Below are 15,949 nucleotides of genomic sequence, written 5' to 3'. Positions count from 1 at the left end.
GTCATGCTTGTCTTGCACCTTGTACAAATGGGTCACCCCTGGGTGAGAAGGGATAGAAATGATAACAATGAGTCAGAATAGAGCATAGCTAGAGCTTGTTAGTCGCTGGGTGAGGGAGAAAAAGACTGGCTTTGGTGAAATAGCAAGCTGCAACTATTTTTCAGCCCACTGTTGTGGTATTCTCCTCAGTCTTCATGAACTAGCATCAAAATTACTGATTAGCTTCATACTTTGTTGGATACTACCGCATATAGGATGTGCAGTGACTGTCTCTTCAGTATATAACTAATCCAAAACCTCCTGAAATAACATCACTTACATTTAAGGACTTTTTTCAGACAAGAAGTATATGACAGTGTCTGGTGGAAATGGTAGAGGTACAGAGCTGCTTTTGAGGAGACTAATAAGAACTGGAATCACATTTATATCACCTCAAGTGACTTTCTGTATAAATGTGGGTTGCAGAAGCACATTTTGAAGGAAGCAGTAGGTAGTAAATCTGGAACATATGGCTACTTTCTTTTAGAGGAAATGCAGAATCCAGGCTGAAAATCACAGTGGGTGCATCCACACTGCTCTGTCATATTAAAAATACCTTGGCTAGTTCAGAGCAAGATGATATCTCCACTCTGGGCAGACATGAGCTTCAGTCCTGGAAGTTGTAGAGGCAGGGCACGGCTCCTGGGCTTGCTGCCTTTGCTGTTAACTATTCTTGGCAGTTACAGCTATACTGCTCTGAGCCCGAGCTAACCCTGTCATGGCTTGGACACATTTGTGAGATGCGATAGGAACCCAGGTATCAGCATGTTCCTGGTTTGTCCCATGACAGAACCCTGAAGCACTCCTCAGCTGCCAGGGTCGGGGCACGATTGAGCTGCAAAGTCTCAGTGATGCTGTGAGCCTCGCAGCTGCATTACTGCTTCTGTTTCGAGAGGAGAAGAGCAGCACAGAAGTGAGCAGGGAGGACCAGTGGGAAAGAATTTTAGTCCCTGTCTGTTATTAGCTGCACGGGCACCGATAGCTTGCATGCTCTGGTGCATTTTCACCTGGGCTCTAAGGGCTCTTTGTCACCCTCTCCTCTGGCCATTGGTCAGTGCCTGCTCCTTGGTCACACATCACGGTTGTGAAGCTCTATGTACTCATCATTTTGATCAGGGTTGGGTCTGTCCCTATTTTTTGTTCTTGACTTAATCCACAGGCTTGCACCAGCAGAATTTGTGGTTTCACATGCCTGTTTATTCAGTTCTCTTGTGTTTTCTATTTTCTGTATGCTGACACGTTTTACATTTGCTCTCAGCCTCACTACCCTGCAGAAATTCCCATAATGAACCCGCGTTCCTCATTCTACACCCACACCCTACCAAGTTACGATCACTTCTCTAAGGAAAACACTGCATTCATGATTTCTACGCTTGAGTAGTCATTCATAATTCAATGCAATGCTTTACTGATTTAGAAAGCAATAACTGCATTTGTAGAACTTCTGTTTCAAGTAAATGAAATAATTGAAAGAAAGAAGTGTGATCACAATGTGACAGGTGGTAAAGTCACTTCGAGTTTTAAAAAAGAATGAAAATTACCAAATTCCTTCTAAGGCACAAACAAGACTGTATGAAGGACATGTCCTTTAATAAATCCCTTGCAGATTTCACTTAGTTCTTGGGTAAATTTGTGTTCTTCCCATCTGAGAAATGAATATCTGTTTAGAGACCACCTGTGTCATCTGAAGTTACCGCTCACTCATGTGAGTGAGTATATTTTTAAATCCTAGGAAGACACTCTACCAAACATAACTATATTTTAGCTCAAGTTTAGCTTAAACATGTAAATATTCGCACAGAGGCCTGGAGACCAAGTCTTACAGTTTTTCTGTGCATGGTAAGTTTTTTTTCTGATGTCAGCAAAGGAAAGATTGTCAGCTAGCTTGGGTCTGATTTTTAGACATGATAATCAGCTCCAGACTGTGGAGCATTTATTTGTGACTGCTTTTTGAGATGTGGGAGAATCTCTTGGTAAAAAATAAAAGATATAATCTGACCTCATGGACACCAACACTGCTGAAATATTGTTTTTCTCTTTATTCTAATTGTCAAGTGGTACTGTTGAACTAAGCAGGAATTTACAATTTACAACAAGCAGAGCTAAAGGAACTCTTTCTTCCCTTGTCCTCATTCTCCACTCTCTTGCCATGGTCCTGAAGAAACTGACTTCAGTGATGGGGGAGAATGAATGATAAGTTTTAATATGGAGGTGAAAATCTCTTTGTCTGGTTATAACAGGCTGAGAATACCTGTCAGCATTTGAGGTTTGGAGAGAGGAGTTTAAATCTGTGACGTTTCTCTCATGAGAATAAAAGATTATTCACTGAACTTGTATTTTTCTCTTTTTCTCAAGAGTCTCTAAAAGATACAAAGTTTATAAAAGTAGTGCTTTCTCGTCTCATCTTGGGAGCTGGGAACGGGTTTGTCAGTGTTTTCTTTTTGTGTGTATTTGTTTTACAGCTTGAAATACAAGTTTTGTGGACTCCTGTGAATGAATAAGTACTGTTTCTCCACAAAGAAAATGGAAGAAAGATGTGGGATACTTACAGAGTTCCTATTGGGAGAATCAGACCCACTTCCAGAACTGCCCTTCTTCGTTTTCTGGGCTAATGAAGTCCCAAAGCGGAGAGTTTCATACACAGGATCAACCTTATTGCCACAGGCTGCAATGGAAAGAGGAAAACATACATCAGTGCCTCAGAAATATTTCCGCCCTGGTTCCTGCTCCACTTGTAGAAACACCTGCTTGTACTGACATGTTGGGATACATGTTTAGAAATACAAGTTGAGAGACTATCCTTATAAAAAGCATTTGAAAGTCTTAGTAGAATTGACTTTTGCTAGTGACTTTTGCTGTATCTTTGCTCACATTAAGATTACGTTTCCTTCACACAGGCTCTCTGAGTCCCCACCATTGCCTCATCTCAGTCCATCTGCAATCCTCCTTTCCTAATTTCCACCAATGCTGTCTACGTTGACATGAGTGAGTCAACATACCAGGAGGCTTTAATCCATGATTCCTGCCTGTTCCTACCACTAACTTCTTAGATTGCTCTCCATGCTGCATACTTGATGGAAAAAAACTTGCATCTTCCCTGAGCATCTAGGTGGTGGGTGCAGGCTTTCACCTTTATGCTATTAACTCTCACAGTGCTGTTACTGGGATAATGTGGATAAACAAGATGACCTGGATCTTCCTGGGAAGGTCTTGATAGCACCAGTGTGAGACCATGTGGGATCTGGGGGCAGTCATAAAAAAATACCTGCCATAGGAAATGCATTCCAGGTTGCTCAGCATAATCTAGGAGTAGTCAGAAAGGCCACCAATCCCACTGGCATGTGTAATCATTTTCACCCCCACACTCTCCCTCTTAGCTAGTCCCAAAGTAGTCTCTTGTGAAAAAGAAATGAACATCTTCAATTGGCATGAACGGATCCAGATGAAACCCTTTTATACATATTGCCTTGTTAGACCTCAGCTTCCCTTATCATACCAGGCAGTAGATGCTTAGAATACAACATCTTAGTAACATTGTATGGGATGGGAAATATGGGCAAAGTACTAAAAAAATGCTTGAGATTTTGATTTTTGATGGGAACAAAGTAGTACCTGAAAGATGCTTCCAGTGAAAGCGGGGTAGATCTCTTCTCACTGGTGACAGGTGACAAGATGAGGGGAAATGGCCTCAAGTTGCGCCAAGGTAAGTTTAGGTTGGACGTTAGGAAACACTTCTTTACAGAAAGAGTGGTTAAGCACTGGAATAGGCTCCCCAGGGAGGTGGCTGAGTCACCATCCCTGGATGTGTTTAAGAGCCGTTTGGATGTGGTGCTCGGAGATACGATTTAGCAGAGGGTTGTTAGAGTTAGGGTACTATGGTTAGGCTGCAGTTGGACTTGATGATCCTTGAGGTCCCTTCCAACCTGAATAATTCTATGATTCTATGATCTTGTTTTTAAGTCAGAGGTTGCTCAGAATGCTTCAACAAAAATGACAATGACAGATGGTTTTTAGAAAGAGAAACTTAGATGAAATCTATGTAAGTGACTTCCTTTCTTCTAAACAACAAAATAAATGTTCTCAGGTAAGCCATTTTAAACTGAGTGTTTACTTCTGGCATTCCTCTTTTTATACTGCCAGGTTTGCCTGCTCAGACTACTTCTGACTGGGGAGAAGTATTGTTGAGGACCAACTCAATTTCTCCATTTCAGAAATTTTTCTTTTCAGGTATTACAGTGAGCATAATGCGGTCTTTTAAATACCTGGACAAACTGCAGAAACATTCTGTAAGGAAAAAAATTAGAAAAGTAAAAAGGGTGGGTGAAAAATGAACAAGAACCTTACAAAGTCCTGTAAGGGCCAGACCAGTGGTTTAAATGCATCCCACTGTTGTGATCTCTGTCTCTCATAGCTCTTCCCAGCTCAGACCTTCACTTCATATTCCACAGTTTCTTCCTAAATTCCTTACTTTGAGCTCATGTAGTTATTATTATAAACAGAATGGCTACTAGGAGGTTACACGTAGGGGGTTTTGAGTGAAACACACAATAAACACACCCTCTCCTCTTCCAGCTTTGTATCTTTGAAGTGGTCCTTTCCTGAGATGGCAGAAGGACATCCAGTCACTGAAAGGAGCTGGAAGGCAGCTGAGGGCAAATACCATGGCTGGAAGTCTGCCGCTGCTGTTGCAGAGCACTGCCAAAGGGAGACTGAACGGAAAAGCAATCAGAACCTACCAATAGGCATCACTTCTTTGATGCAGCCAAACTGTTCATGAATGAGAAGTGGTGAGCTGTAGTACCGTCGAAATCCCTTTGGCTGGAGAGAGAGAAAGCAAAAACATGTGAAGTGCATTGCTGCCATGATTGACATAGAAGAAATAACCTCAGCTCCTTGGCTAAAGGCATAGCAGAGCTTTTTTATTTCTTCTGCAAAGTGTGGTGAGACTGGGAATTTGCCTTCTGTTGTTGAGTCACTGTGGGGTGCAGAGATCAGGGTTTTATTTAATTTTTCTCCTGGAAAAAGCTAATTTCCCGTATTTGTGTAGAAAAAGGAGGAGCTCATTTCCAGTCTTTCTTTTCTTTTGTCTTACACAAAAGCAACACTAATTAATTACAGTAGAAGTGCTGAATCATTAGATGTTCTGAGAAGTTTTATCTTCCCTTCTCCATTTCTTCTTATATGATGTGCATTTGCACTGTTTTGCATTTGCTAAATGTGCATCTAATCTTCCCCATGTTTTCATGTATCAATTTTTTAGATTTTTCTAAAATTTGCTGCTGACTGACCACAGTTTCCACTCTTTCTTCTTTCTTTCTTTTTTTTTTCCTGCCTTACAAGGTCTAAAAACTCCCCAGGTCATCACCACGTGCCCCCGAAACATGTGTTTGTGGAGAAATGCACTATAACAACTCAACTTACATCACTAAAGAATGCCCAGCATGGCCAATAATGGTGCCCTATATCACTCCATAAATGACTCTAAGAAGACTGAATATTTCTTGTTATTTTTCTATTTACCATTTCAGATTGGGAATGCTTCAGGCAAAGGCAAATGAAGGTGCTAACACCGAAGTCATTGGAAATGCCATTCAAGGCATTAGAGATTCACAAAAGTTCTCTCAGATCTCTGATCTCTGCAGGCTGTGAGAACTTCTAGCCATAGTGAGAAGCGGGAAGGCATCATGAGGATGTGCATCTTTTCTGTATCTTATATTCAGTAATAAAAAATTACAGTACTAGTTCTTTCACTAATGAGCTGCAATATGGATTGAGGAGCAAGGGGGCTGATAAATTTGGTTACTGACAGAAACAAATTCCAGATTCCCCAGCTTCAGTTTAGACCCAAACTAAATTCAGACACCACATGAACTCATAAAACTCCCATGACTCTGCTGGAATTCTTCCTGCTATAAATTTGGCCTCTTGTTTTCTGTTTTTGTAAACTGATCACCACAAGAGTTGAGGCTGGAATCAGGCAATGTGTGAAGCAATTAATGTGATTTAATATTTGGCTTGTCCCAAGCCTGCAGTGAGATAATTCTGTGGATCAACTATTCCAGAAAACACCAAACTAGGACTATGATTATGCTTAAAAGTATAAAGATTTGCTTCAGAACTATGAACAACAAAAACAATAATTAAATATACTTGAAAAGATAGTAGGTTTTCTAGTCTTTTTGAGGAAAATGCATGTTTTTTTTTTAATCATTTAACATAGCAAGGCTGTTTACGCATAGTTCAGATTTGCCTTCAGCTGGCACATATTTGCAAGAGAACCAAAATCATCTGAAACGCAAACCGGACAATTACCAATCACACAAAGCTGTACAAAAGCAAGTGCCATATTCTGCATCGGAGGTGGAACAGCCCTGGACATATGTCCTCCCAAGGACATGGGGACAAGAGACAGGAGAGCCACCCCCACAGAAAGGGGTCTGGGGGTTCTGGCTGATGGGCAAATTGAATTTGAGTCAGCAGCATGCCCTGGCAGTCCAAACCATACTTGGGTCAGGGGAGGGTCAGGGTGGAGGTTAGGGACAGGTTCTTCACCAGAGGGTGGTAGGCATGGAACAGGCTCCCCAGAGCAGTGGGCACAGTCCTGAGCTGCCAGAGTCCAAGAAGTACGTGCACAACGCTCTAAGACATAGGGTTTGGATTTTGGGTGGAGCTGTGTGGAGCCAGGAGTTGAGCTTGATGATCCTTGTGAGTCCCTTCCAACTCTTGATATTCTATGATTCTATCATTCCATCAACATGTGTACCCAGTTTTTATAGTCCAACAATATTCTTAAGCCATATTGTCATTTTTCTAAGTCTTTTTTTTTTTTTTCCCCACAGAAGTAACCAAATGAATCATTTTCTCATAAAAAGCCACCAAGTTAGAATTTTTTCAAATATAGTATCCTGCTTTTGCCAATAACATAGGCATTAAAGTGCTGTGCTCCATACAGGGCAGGGCTCCTCCAAGCTTCTCCTACTGAAAGACTTATGCAAGCTCTGTAGGGTCTCACTATGAAATATCTTTCAGTTTTCTTTTTAAGATGAATTATGCTTATTCTTCAAGCCCTAACAATGGAAAAAAAAAGATAATGTGAAGGATTTTTCATTTGCTAAAATCCACTGAAATATTTTGACTAATTGGTAGCTTTCCCCACAGTGATTTCCACTACAGTAAGTATAGTTCAAATTATGGGAATTAATTCTAATATTCAGCTCAGTTTAGATTATGTAACTGTGTTTTCAGCTAAATGTCAGCCAGGGGGTCTGGCCCACAAAGCAACATGCCCCCAGCTGCACTTGCAGCCCTGGGCTGCTTACTTACCAGCTTGCCCATGCAACGCTGTTGTCCAATACTGTCTGCACACTTGTGGTGGATGCTCATCTTACAAGCCTTACAGCGCAGTCCATGCTTAGCATTTGTCCCTGTGAAATGCAAGGAAATGATTTGATTAGACAAAATCAATAGTTTCCATGCACTTAACAAATTTCCATGCATTTAATGAACGACCTGAAAGAGCTAATAGGGAGGTCAGTGGTGGTAGTGTAAATACTGATGGCTAATTTTGCCTTGCTTTTTAATGCATGTTTATACATTTATTATTATTTTTTTTTAAACAGTCTTTTCATTTCAGGCACTTATCCTCCAGGCTCCTTCCCAGGCTAGTGCTGCCTTTGGATATCTATTAGATTAGGCTCTGTTGTGTGATAGTGTGAGGACGCTTAGCCAGCTTCCTTAGCACTGCCTATCGATGTACCCAAGGGACTGCCACTCTTGCTTCTTCAGATCAGTGTCCAGGAGCATGCAGGAATTGCTCCTTGCACATCTCTGAGCTGGGCAGCAAGGATGACATAAACCTGATTTCATTCTCCTTCACTGGCAATGGAAAAATCTGGTGACACGTCAGGGAGCTCCGGCAGAAATGCTGCCATGCAGAAGCAGAAGAGAAGACTTCTCCCAGTACTGGAGAACAGTAGCTCTGAATTACATTCAGTGCAGACCTACTCTGAAATAACAGAGTATAGTCTGTCTTCCAGGAAGAAACAGTCACTCTTATTCATACACCCATAAGACTTCCTGAACTACGTAGTAGCTGTTAGGCTGCAGCAACTCTCTTCCTCCTGCCTCAGGGCTGTATAAATGGGATGAGTAAACAGCATGTCAGTTCATTACCACGGACTGAATAAGAAACAAGGTAGTAAAAATAAAAACAAAAAAACCTCTTGACATTTTAAACTGGCCCTCATTAGTCAGACATGATAGGAATATTAGTCATTGGAGTCAGAAGATCCCACATCTGAAAGTACTCATGTAGATCTTGATTATTTGAGTAGTTAACATCACGTACATGTTGCTGACTGAATTCAGCGAAATGCTGCCTCTGAAAGAAGCACTTCAGGGTAAGACGTATCAAGTTGGTGCCAGAAAATGAGTGTTATTGAGACCACTTTCAAGGGAAGAGGTCCCTGAAGTGGCCACTTCCAAGTCAGGTGGAGGCAAACTGCAAGAGCTGAGGATGGCTGCACTGAGATAGGCTTGGACGTATCACTTGCATGTTGTTTGCAGGTCAGGTAATCAGCAAAGTCACTGCCTACCGGCTGAGACTGTTTAAGAGATGAACAGTGAATGAGGCTTTGCATTTTGGGGTGCACTCCAAGGGCTCCTGGGTGCAGACTGCATAATCCCTCTTGGCTGAATCGACACACGATGCCTTGCTGCTTGGGTATGTGCAGTTAGCTTCACCCTGGGCTATTTTTCCAGATTTACTGCAATATATCCCTGTTGGTTTTTATTCTCTTTTCCCCCTGAGTGATTGCACTTGGATTAGTGTGCTGTGATGATTTTTTTTCCGGTTACACTTTCTTTTCAATAACAGATGTTCAAACCAATATTGACTTCTGTGGCTTTGTGCTTGTGTTGCTGAGAATGAAATGCTGTCTCACCCTTCCTGATGGTCTATGACAAATACAGAGAGCTGTGAGAAAGCAGGACTTCCTCCACATTATTTTATTAGATCTACAGGTAAGAATGAAAAAAAGCAAAACGTCATCCTATTTTGCCTGTGACAGGTACTCAAAATCAATGTTAACACTTAGTCTAATTCTCTTACGCTGACCTGTGATGCATAGCTCTTCCCTTGCTCTACCATGCTACTCCTGAGATTCAGGTGAAGGGGCAGCCAGTGCCATAGTCCTTTCTGCAAGCTCTATTATGCTATTCTACCCACATTAATATGTTACAAGCTGGATATTGGTTCTTGTATGGCATTACTGTGTGATCACAGGAGGGACACAATCGATGATGTAGCAGCACATCCAACTGATGTGCAAAATGCACATAGAGTGTGCTATTTTCAAAAAAACTAACTTTTTAGACGAGGAATCTGTGGTCATGTAAGAATGAGCTACTGTCAGTCTTATACAATAAACGACAAAAAAGTAATACTATATTTCTACTGCTGAATGCCATTCGTTATCTACAGGTAGGTAAACAGTTGCTTCAAAGAGAGAATTCAGTCACACATTTCAGTCTACAAGAAAGATTTTAAAATCAAAATGAAACTGCCTTTAACTACCAAAAGCTTCAATCATCAATTCATTGTCAATTCTAACTATTTGGTTTACTGTGGGAATAAGCAGCTTGGAAGTAATTTGCATGTATCTCCCTGCCTCCCTCTGAGGAATAACCAAAGGGCTTATAGAAGAAGAGTTAATTCCATATTTACGTACCCATCATACCTCAAGCTCTGAAAAAGACATTTATATGGGAAGTATTTTAATTTTCCCTCAGGATAACTCTTCCTTCTCCAGTTTCTGATCTCCATCACACTAACTCAAGCCTCCTCGGAGGATTACAGTTAAGCTGTATCAAAAGCATGCCAGAGGTTAGATAACTGCATGTTGACAATGTGTCTGCCCCCTGGATGCTGAGATTCAGAACTGAGGTGGAGCCCCAGCTCACAGCGCAGAGAAGGGCTGATCTACATGTTGCACAGGTGTGACTGAGACCAGGATTTACACTGAGGTTAGGTTTTGGGCTCACATGCACGCAAGCCTGTTGGCTTTGCAGTCGCTTGAATGGGGTTGTTTTTTGTAGGTATCTCTGTAGTTTGAAATAAGGAAAAAGCAGGTAGAACATGGGTGTTGTAAACAAGTTATGTAACTTGCTGGGTAAGCAAGTTGACAGTTATGCCAAAATAAGAGAGGTGTTTCTTTAGCTTAAAGAGGGGCACAGGAGATAGCAATGTCTTGAAACCCTACTGGCAAATACATTCCTCCATGGTGGAGTATGTGAACACGAGGGATTTGTTCTAGGTATAATTTAAATAGAAAAAAATATATGTCACACATTTCCCTCAGACTATTTGAGGGGAACTTGGGCAGTTCCACTTGTCTCCCAGAAGGTAACTGGGTGTGTATGAAGTTAAAAACTGCTCTGTGGTCTGCTTATTCCCAATGGGTTACTCTCTTTGCAGACTGAAACGTGGGGATCAGAGAGAATTACATTTCAGATGGTCATAGTGGTGTCTGGTAGCGACACTATTCCTGTGAAGCCTGGGACACTAAAACACTCTCCCCTGGGGCTTCTGTTGGCCATATTGCTCTCTGCTTCCTGTCCCTAAATAGCTGGCAACCAGACTGAAGCCCACCATTTATTCCCACTAGCAGATATTCCTCTATGCTAATTTTACAGCACAGCAGGAAGCTACTAGTATAAAGTACTCAGTGAAATGCCTTTATCCACACGGAATGTGCCAGTCATTTCCATTTGTGGCGGATCAGAAATACAGGAGCTGAAGGCTTAGCAATTAAGCTAAACTTTGAGCACCCTAGCTACAGTTTGCTCCAGTATTCTTTCAAAGGAGGAGGAGATTAATAGCTTTGATGGACTCTTTATCATTACCTTTAAAATATAATTATCTCCATTCATTTCTCCAAAGACCTTATTATGGTAACTTAATCAAATTGTTACAAGTTGAGCATATTAGAACAAAGGTTCTGCTCACTCTTTTTTTTTTTTTTTTGCAGTCTTGGAATGTGAGATTTTTTTATTCAAGGCACAGTATTACCTTCAGTGAACAGGGTAGTCAGTGTTCAATGAGTAGCCAGCTCTATTCAACACTTCTTCATTGGTCTGTATGCGTTTGCTTACATCACCTCTGGAGTATCATATTTGCACCATTTCCAAACAGAAGATGATTAATAATGTCACAGGCTTACCTGTGGGCTCACTATCTTTGTCTCTTTGTGCCTTGTGATATGAACACGTTTGCCAAAACTCAAATAGCATGGATCCCATTTGATGAATCAACGGTAAAACCATCAGAGGTGTCACTGATGGGCACTACTTGGCCTAAATAATTGCAAACTGTTAAAACTGGGCTTTAGAATGGAAAATACTAAATCATGTTCAGCAAACTCCTACTGCATATAAACTTAATAGACAACAAAGTCATGAAATACTTAAAGGAAGAAAGAACACATGCACGTGATGTGTTTTGTGTCCTGTTTATTAATGTATCTATTAATTTTCTCATAGTCAGTAAAACCTGGTATTGTTTTGCAAATGAAAAAGCCAAAACTGTCAAAAGAAACCACGTTTCACTAGAAGAAAATGAAGAAATTTCATGTCAGGACACTTGAGTAGCTCTTAGACTTAAAAATGAGGTTCTGTCATACTCATTTTCTTCAGATACCAACTAATACATCCAGACTCCCAGCACTAGAAGGACACATTGCTTTGAAAAGCAGGCCATATTTAATAACACCTTGCTAGAAATACTCTATGAATAGGTCAGCTCCCATTTGAATACCTAAAGCAGTGGCTAGGCTTTTCAGAACAACCATGGAAAATTCAATCTTGAACTGTTCTGATAATCTGACCCTGAATATTACCCAAAGGACACACTACATCATTTTCATAGATCTAAGCTTTTTTTGGAGGAAGCCTTAATGGGATCAGAACACTTCAACCCAGGTGAATGGAAGAATTTGAAGGCAGAGAGAAACAGATGAGACAGAAGGGGCAGAATTTGATTTCAAGGCTTTATGCCTGTCTCTCCAATAAAAGTAGTTTGGAAACTACACTGCCTTTCAGGAGAGTGGCATTTATCTCAAGGAATGCAAATGAGAATTATGTTTGTCACATGCTTGCAAAAAGGGCACCTTTATCATCCTCTTGGCCAGCACAGCTATGGGCCACAACACTGCTGGCTGGTGCTTTTTGCCTGTTGTTTAAAGACTCAGCATAAGATTAATAGCTAGTGAGTGAGAATGATCTCTGCAGCCTGAAGAAATCTGAAAGGAAACTGCAAATGCTGGTAACAGCATGACATTATGCTGAGTGTATAAAGATATCTATATTAGGCACTTAGGCTAAATTTAAAAAGAAAAGAAAAAAAAAAAAAAGAAAGGGTAAAAATACTCAGGTCTCTATCGGAAAGAAGAAGGGCAAAGGCATGGACTGTCATCTCCAGCTAATCAGCTAATCCAACTGCAACCCAATGAGTATTTGTTGTTGTTCCAGCTGAGACGAACATGCCAGTCAGAAATGGTTTTGATTTAAAGCTTGCATAAATAAACACATTTAAAATTACATATTTTCCACAGAATTTCAACTTCTGCTGTGGGAGGCTGATAAAAATAATGAGTGCGTTGCCCCTTTCTCCCAAAGCACATTTGGAATTGTTACTGGAAAGCTGTCTCTGTGCCAGAATTTCTGGGAAATGGAGGATTTTAAGCAAGCTGGGCCAGTACTATAACAGTGAGAGATTTGGGATGTCACCTTAGAAGGAGAAGTTCCTGTAATGGCACTGGTGCCTTTATATCCATCTTAGCCTTTGTCCAACCTTCCCCCCTGCTCTCTAATTCATTTTTTCAATTAATTGTTTTTGCATAACAGCTCTGTTGCTGAAAGGATGGAGATTATCTTTAAAAATTCATCTTTGGCTACTTCCTGTCCCCTGAGCTGGCTGCTGCTCACCTTCCTCCTTTGCATGGCCTCAGAGTATGAGAGCTGTGGGCAGAACAGAGAATGACATTTTCTGAACAGGATACTCATCCCTTAAAATTAAGAATCTTGATTCTCACAGCTGACAGTGCAGAGAGGGCAGACATGCAAATGCCCAGCTGGCCAACAGACTGGAGCTCAAACCCTGCTTCCCAGACATCCCAGATGCTCACCACTGATAGTCATTGCAGCTGTATATTGTTGACTGATACACAAATATTCACATTACAAAAAATTACCAGTACCATTAGCAATTGCCTCATTGTGCTTTCTACTGCTAAGCCCTCAACCAAATGGATTATTGAAAAAGGGATAAGGAAAGGAAATAATCAGTTTGCCGTCTGCAGTGTATTTTTCTCAGATCGCCTACAGATAAATGGATTACAGCAGCTCTTGGCATTTCCATTTCAACAATTCAATAGGATGTTTTCCTTTTCAAGGAGAAGAAATTACACTTTACAAGTAGGCTTCTCTTTTGACCTGACTAGGTGGCCTACACTCATTTCAACACTGCAGCAAAAGATCTCCATGCTTAAATATCAGACAAGTTAGATGAAAGAGTTCAAAGTACATACAGAAAAGTAGGTAAAAATCTTATTTAGGCAATTTTTCATGAATAACGACAGCATGGGATTGACTTCAAAGATTTTACCTCCTAGTTGGTATATTTTTACAATCAAATTTCCCAGTTCGAAATGTAAAGAGCTGCAAGTGGGTTAAACCTGTAGTTCCTTAGGAAGGGTTCAACGTACAGGCAGATCTAAAAACACGTAGGATCTAGAAGGGGAATCCCTCCATTTGCATCCAAGCTGCCAGGTCTGGACCTGACACCTCATCTGGTTGGTATGAGCATCCCTTTTTCAGGAGTCCAACTTGTGTCAGTCTAAACTGATTTGGGTGGGAGGAGAAGAAACTTGTTTGTGCTTTGTAGAGTAGAACTTGATATCCAACCACAGTACCTGTTCTGTCCAATTAATAAATTTTAGATTATGTGCCAGTGAGCAGTATGGGCCTTTGAATGCCCACCCCACCCAATTTCCCTATAAGAATATCCAATGTTTAAATAGCACAAAAAGTTGTCTCGTATGTAGGCAGGCTACAAAGCAGCACATAAAATTAGAACTGACTTCCCAGTGACATAGTTTTCTTTAGAAACAATGTGCTGAGGAAAAAAAACTGAGGCAGTTGTAGGCAGGATTTTCTCCAGGGGCTGTTCCAGAAAAGAAAATATTCCTGCTAAAGTAAAGTTCTTCTAACTTCATGGCTTTAAAACATACATATCTGGAAGAGAAAATGCCTTTATTCCTCCTGCAAGTCAACTTTGTAATTCCTTGACAAAGAATTTCCAGTGCTGCCAGCCTTCTTATTCTTTGGTAAAGGAACAATGAGATTTACTTACAAGGGAAATAGACTTTCCCTTTGGTCTTTTGGTCTCAAAGAGATTCTCATTCTAAGTGTATAGTGATAAGAAAAGGACAAAATTCACTGCCCTGTACTGAAAAATTTGGCTGCGAGAGTTTCTATTTGCAATGCACTTTTCACATATTCCGCAGCTTAGCTATAAATGTCTGCCCCTGAAAGGAAATATCCACCTCCGTATTTCTTAAAATATTTTCTCATGTTTTTGATCATCTAAATGTTAGTTAAGATGCAGGAACATCATGATAAATAAACTAACAGCTAACTGCATTATCGGAAGAAAAAACCCCAGTCCCCTAAAACCCAAACATAAATTGCCTCTAGCGTTCTTCTCTCTAAACAAACTGACAGTGATATCTCAATAACAACTACATTTATAGACTATTGCCAGCAATCTTGAACCTGTGTTTGTGGATTTTTGCACTGGGTTGTTTGGCTGAGGAAGAAAATAGCTCAGAGGTGATAGGCACGGACTTGTCAATGGGGGTTGATACTAAACTGCACTGGAGATGATGATTGTACCAGAGCTGAGCAGGACAAGGCAACAGGAAGAAATTAAGCCTGGCATAGTGCCTCAAAGAAAGACTATCAGAGATCAGTGGCTGATCTTGGTCTCAGAAATATTAGCAAGTATAATGTGGTCAGTAACTCTTCTTGACGTGAGGATAATGAAAGTCAGATTTCAGACAGGACTTTCACATTGTCAGGCTTAAGTTATTTGTACCTGTGTTCTTACATATGTTGAAATGAAATCCAGTTACAACTTTTTTCTTTCTGTTTTAAAATGCTTTGAAAAAGGATCCGCATATTTTAGGGCCACGTAGAGATGCTGAAATTTTAATGTTTTAAGGGTTTTGTGCCCTTGAAAGAGAGAAGTTGGAAAGTAGAAAGCCGATATCTGAACAAAGACTGCACTGCAAAATGAAGAGAGTAGCTCTGAACTTGCTGGAAATGTGGGAGAAGAGTTATAGAATAAAAGAACAGCCTGCTCTCAGCAAAGGAATTTAATATCCTCTCTGCTCTACTAATGGATTTTTAACATTGCTTGTTGCTTACAGAGCTCCGTCATCAATAGGCTTGAAATGAGAGGCTGCTATGTGCCAGAAGATTAGGGCAATCTGACTATAAAAGGTTTAGTTAAAAAAAACCTGATATGTAAACAGCCAACTGCTCTCTGGCCTTCTGCTCTTTCAATCTTACTGAGGGCTTTGGCTCTTTCATCCTGCAGCTCTCTCATCAGTGCAACCTCTTGTCATTGTTCCTGTTCTTCATTAGTGCAAACAGACTGGCAGCATCTGCAGCAAAGGGCCTCACACACAAAACACTGACGTGCAGCTTGCCACGGACTTAATTCCTCTCCCTTCCATCCTCTTTTCCACATTTCAGATGGCAATGGAGCTGGAAAGCAGAGAGACAGGATAACTATGCTCTCCTCTGCCCAACACCCATTGCACAGGCAGGATGTGGCCACAAACAGGCTCCT

At 40.8% G+C, this 15,949-nt stretch overlaps 1 protein-coding gene across 1 annotated transcript in view; it reads right to left on the bottom strand.

Annotated features, from left to right (window-relative positions):
• STAC (SH3 and cysteine rich domain) overlaps positions 1-15,949 on the bottom strand; it is a 73,401-nt gene that overhangs the window by 22,096 nt on the left and 35,356 nt on the right. Inside the window, exons 3-5 of the mRNA XM_003207280.5 lie at positions 7,363-7,463; positions 4,776-4,857; positions 2,589-2,704 (exon numbers count right to left, since the gene is read on the bottom strand). Coding sequence (XP_003207328.1) covers positions 2,589-2,704; positions 4,776-4,857; positions 7,363-7,463 — 299 coding nt within the window. The remainder of the gene's footprint in view (positions 1-2,588; positions 2,705-4,775; positions 4,858-7,362; positions 7,464-15,949) is intronic.

Source organism: Meleagris gallopavo, chromosome 6 (genome assembly GCF_905368555.1).
Source record: "Meleagris gallopavo chromosome 6, MGAL_WU_HG_1.1, whole genome shotgun sequence".
Classification (NCBI taxonomy): domain Eukaryota; kingdom Metazoa; phylum Chordata; class Aves; order Galliformes; family Phasianidae; genus Meleagris; species Meleagris gallopavo.
This window is presented reverse-complemented; position numbering and strand designations above follow the sequence as displayed.